Source organism: Dromiciops gliroides, chromosome 3, assembly GCF_019393635.1.
Source record: "Dromiciops gliroides isolate mDroGli1 chromosome 3, mDroGli1.pri, whole genome shotgun sequence".
Lineage (NCBI taxonomy): Eukaryota > Metazoa > Chordata > Mammalia > Microbiotheria > Microbiotheriidae > Dromiciops > Dromiciops gliroides.
Window position 1 is genome coordinate 48,310,736 of NC_057863.1, and position 5,211 is coordinate 48,315,946.

The 5,211-nt window shown below is 44.5% G+C and overlaps 1 protein-coding gene across 1 annotated transcript; it reads right to left on the reverse strand.

Annotated features, from left to right (window-relative positions):
- Positions 1 to 401: 401 nt before the first annotated feature.
- On the reverse strand, positions 402 to 1,517 carry LOC122747123 (fructose-bisphosphate aldolase A-like). The gene has a single exon (XM_043993333.1). It carries the CDS (start codon positions 1,515 to 1,517, stop codon positions 402 to 404), a length of 1,116 nt encoding a protein of 371 aa, XP_043849268.1.
- Between the last annotated feature and the right edge of the window lie 3,694 nt (positions 1,518 to 5,211).

Genomic DNA, 5,211 nt, shown 5'->3' on the forward strand with positions numbered 1-5,211 from the left:
GATCTCTGGGTCCCCCAATATATTGATTATTAATAATTATTTTCTCACACCTTTTATCTATCAGGAATTCTAAAATGGCACATCCTCAGTCCCCCAAGATTCCTATTATTTCCACTCCAGCCAGTTCAGGTCCAGAATTGTCATTCAACTTCTGAAGGATGAAATGATCAACAATGCAAGTCAGAAATTTATCAGCTGCTCTGCTTTTTATTATTTTTCTTGTTGGTGTTAAATAGTTGTTTATTGGTGAAGGTGGTTCATGCAGAGCTATGACAAGGCACAAGTTAGAAGGAATGATGGGAGAAGTCAACACAAAGGTCTGGATCCCAGGGTCTGCTCACAGTAGAGGTATATTGGATAGTCTTCCCTTACTGGGGTCCACTCAAGTGGAAGGCTCTGACTTAGGGATTCATTTTGGGACTGTTGGAGATGTAGACTGAGATGAAGAGTGACTCACTGGTGTGTGACATTCCCCTTACATTGCTGGCTGGGCAATACTTGCCTTCACTGGCCTGGCTGATGGCCTTGGCCCGTTTGAGGTACTCTTGCTGGGCCATCTTGACACTGCATTCCCTCCCTCCCCAGAGCCTGGCAGCAGATGTCTGTAGGGGTCGTCCATAAGAAAAAGTCAGGGTCCATGACTTGGGCAGGGAACATTTGTTGACTCCATTGAGGAGCATAGTGGAATCCTCCTCACTCTGGCCCCCAGACATGAAGGCCACAGCAGGTACTGCAGGGGGCACAGTATTGCGCAGAGCTGTTATTGTAGCCACTGCGATTTCATCAGGGTTGTGCTTCTGGGAACAGTCGTGGCCTGCAATGACCATGTTGGGTTGAAGCACAGTGCCTTCGAGGAAAACATGGTGGTCATTCAGAGACTTGAATACAGAAGCCAGAACCTTCTCCGTGATAAACTGAGATTGTTTTAGGTTATGGTTTCCATCAGAGAGGATGTCTGGTACAATGAGGGGGACCAAGCCATTCTGTTGGCAAACACTGGCATACCGACCCAGAACATTGGCATTTTCCCAAATGGCAAGAGGAGAGGGTGTGTTCTCCCCTATCTTCAGTACGCAGCGCCACTTGGCAAAGTCAGCTCCGTCCTTCTTGTACTGAGCACAGCGCTCAGCAAGGCCATCCAGCCCTTGGGTGGTTGTTTCATTATTGGTCCCTGCCAGGGGCACGACACCCCTGTCCACCTTGATGCCCACAGCAGCATCCTTGGCCTTGATGACCTCTGGGAAGGGCCGGCCATCGTCACACTTTTGATAGAATGTCTCATGGGAAAGGATGATACCTCCGATGTAGTTGCGTATTTCATCATCTGCGGTCACAAACAGCTGTCGAAAGAGGCGCCTGTTCTCTTCCGTGTTGTCAATGCCGAGACACGCAAACCGCTTATTCATAGTACAGAAGGACTCATCTAAGACCAGGATTCCCTTGCCTGGAGCGATCAGCTGCTGAACAATCTCCGTCAGTTCCTTCTTCTGGTCTGGTGTCAGGGCTTGGGCAGCCATGTTAGCTTTGAAGTTACAGTTTCCTGTTGGGGATGGAGCCTCGGCCTCTGGAGGTGGGATTGGACCGTGAGCCAGTTTGAACTAACAAAAGTACCTTTAATCCGAACCCGAACCTCATGGCATTCCAAAGCTGAATGGGGACTATTGAACTCGGGAGGGGGGAGGGGGCGGAGCGAAGAAGGCGGAGTTTGACCATTTAAAGGAATTTCACCTGTAAGGTGGGCTAGCTTTCTTTTTTCTTTTCTTGGAGAAGGGGGAGGGAACGCTTCTTTTCATCTAACTAAGATTGGTAGTCGGTGTGGTGGTCTGGGCGTAGATATTTCCTAGCGGTACACCTTAGAAGGTGTATTTGGAAAAGAGGAGAGAAAAAGGAATTATGTGCCCTCCCCCATTTTTAGACGTTACTGGCCACATTTTAGGTTTTCCTAGAGGCCAGATGCCCCTACCTTCTTTCTGCTCCTTTTTGGGACCCTACCTTTGGGTAGGAGAGGGCTGGGTGCACATTAAGTAGCTAGAATGCAAGCTCCTTATGTTTAGCAGAGTGCCTAGTACATTGTCAATGCTTATTAAATGATTAGAGACAAGACAGCTGAGAGACTGGGATCCAATGGAAGTGTTAATCCTCAAGAAGGATTCTGGGGATAAGGGACTGAGCTGTAGTAGCCCAGTCCTGGGCCAGTGGGTCAGAGCATACTCACAATACAGAGCTTGAAGGGACCTCAGAGGCCAAGAAATCCACCTCCCTCATTTGACATTCTAGGAAACAAGCTGAGAAGGAAAGTCACTTGTTCAGGGTCACAGAGATAGTCTTCTGATTCCAGAGTCAGTGTTCTTTCCTCTGCACCAGGGATAATAAACAAAGAAGTAGAAAATTAGAAGTAGAGGAGAGTGCTATTTAAATACACTTTCTTTTTGAATTTGTTCCCTGGCTCCTTCCTATCTTATTTATTTTTCTGCAGTGGGAGGAATAAAAACTTTCACATACCCAGACCTAAGCAGGATGGAGGAAATAACTGTTGCCATTTGCACTGACCCAAGGAAAGGAGTTAGGAAGAAAAGGAAAATGAATGGTGAAGAGAAAAGGCAAAATTAGGTAAAGAGAGGCTTAGGTACAATAAGTCTACACCTGAGGTTTCCTCTCTCTGGTTCCTCCATGGTGACAAGGATCATTTACTAGATTATAATTATAATTATAATTTATTAGATTAGTATGTTTACCTTCCCTCAACCTTCCAAACCTCTTTTCCCTCCACTCCAGGGTTGTGTTTCTGTCTGTGAGGAGCTTTCCTAGTGATACACCTCTTACTTTCAGGCAGATAGCTTGCCTTTTTTTCTTTTAATGCATTTTCTCTTCTTTCAGCTTCTAGTGCAGCAAAGAACAGCAGGAGGGGGTTCATCCCTTCCTCTCTCTCTCCCAGGAGCAGAACGTGTCTACTGGAAGAAGCACATGATGAACATCTTATACTTGTCCAAGAGCCCTGAGGAATGAGTTTATAGACCTCCAGCTCCAGGTTTGCCAATGCTTTTCTGAACACAATTCAGACACTGGGTCTTATGGATACATTGTGTCTTGTTTGGTTTTTGGCATTTCCAAGTAGGATGGAGGAAGTAATAGTTTCAGGAACAACAGCTACTGAAAATAGACTTTGAGTTCAACAGCTCCTGAAATTTCACACAAAACTTCCTAGGGAAAGCAGATTTCCATATGCCTTGAATCTAGGAAGAAGACCAATAGAGGCTCACCCTAAGGGACTAAATACTATAGTAGGGGCAGGGAAGACATCTGGACCGCCTCAACATTTCTACTCACTTGGTCAGGGCAGGATCTAGATGAATGAGATGTATTCGTTCAGCATCTTTGTGAGGTCTTCCTTCCTTCCTACCTTCCTTCCTTCCTTCCTTCCTTCCTTCCTTCCTTCCTTCCTTCCTTCCTTCCTTCCTTCCTTCCTTCCTTCCTTCTGTCTTTATTTAAATACACCTTTCAGAACCTCCTCATTGGCTCTTGGGGATCCTATTCATTTTCTGTAGGGGCAGAAATAAAGATTGTCCCATACCCAATTCCCTTATTGTATACTGTGTGAGAACTGATGACTCAATCATCTTCTTTTGGGGAAATCTACAAGGGAGTCATAACTAAGATTTATTAGGGAGATTACCCCCAGAGTAATCTAGGGTCAGGACCCAAGTAAAAGAGAGAGGATTAACCCTTTGGGTGTCAGGTTCCAAGAACTGGACCCAGCTATATTAGCTCAGAGTTTCTTGGAACACCATTGGGTAATAGGGGATTGGACCAGAAGTACATATATTAAAGTACAATGCTATTCTGCTATTCTTTCTACCTCATCTCTTCCTTTTCAATGCATACTTCTTTCACTGATATCTTCCAATCATGGGTTATATTTTGTGATTACTATAAGGCCATAAAATATCTTTATGAACTTTAGAAGTAGTAGAATTTTTTAAGGACTTGAAGAGACATGACTATGGGACAAGTAGCATAGTATCATTGAAAAAGAAGTGGATTTTAAGTCCAAAGACCTGGGTTCACATCCCAGACTTATAACTTATTACCTATGTGATTTCTTGGGCATATCAATCAATTAACAAATGTTTGCTAAGTCCCTTCTACATGGCAGGTACTATGCTAGGTGCTGGGCATACAGGTACAAGAATGAAATGATCCATAACTCCAGAGACTCTTGCATTCTTTTGGGGGGGGGGCAGGGCAATGGGGGTTAAGTGACTTGCCCAGGGTCACACAGCTAGTAAGTGTCAAGTGTCTGAACTCAGGTCCTCCTGAATCCAGGGCCAGTGCTTTATCCACTATGCCATCTACCTGCCCCCAACTCTTGCATTCTAATGGAGGATATAAGTACATAAAAATGTGAGCAACAAAAATTTCCTGTTGCTGTTGTTGCTGTTGCATTTCTTCTTCTTCTTCTGTCTCTGTGTCTCTGTCTCTCTCCTTCCTCCCCACCCCATATATCAAAGTATTGAATGCAAACAGCATATAGAGGCAAATGAGAAGTGAAGATCTAGCAAATGAAACATTCTTAGCACCTCATATATCAATGGGTACAGTTTCTCCGAGTAGAATAGATCTCCAGAAGATTCATGGTATCAGGTCAGGTGGGAAGCTGTCTCACATTATGGCTGGAAATTCTGCCTTCCTAAGTCCGCATGGCTCTGTTTGACTCTTCCAGCACCTGGCTAAAGTCAAAAGAGTGAACTGTTTGCTGCCATCAAGGCTAGGACAGCTGGCTACTCTGCTTCTGGAGCTGTCTTCTCCTGAAGTTCTATTCTTTCTGTCCTTCCACTGTACTATGGGCTTGTGAGCTGCAATCCACTGAAGCTTTGCCCCTTGCTCTGCTTAGCTCTCCACTTTTCTTTGCTACCCCTCTTCAGTCTTCTTAGAGGTCAGTGGCTGGAGCTCCAACCTATTGCTACATCTCCCCTCAGTGTCTTATTTTTCAAATGAAGATATGAAAGGTGAATAAATTGCATGGGATTGTAGAAAGAATCCTAGATTTGGGGTCAGAGGACCCCAGTTCAGATCCCAGCTCTGCTAGTTTCTATTTCTGTGGCATTGGATAAGACATTTAACTTTCCTATGCCTCAGATTCTTTGTCTATAGAAATTATTGTACTAAAAGAACAAATGAGAAAACATATTTTTTTTATTAAGTATTTACTGT

What these genes read in the sequence shown, in the direction of transcription:
- LOC122747123 (XM_043993333.1), bottom strand. Translation starts at nt 1,517, where the DNA reads ATGGCTGCCCAAGCCCTGACACCAGACCAGAAGAAGGAACTGACGGAG.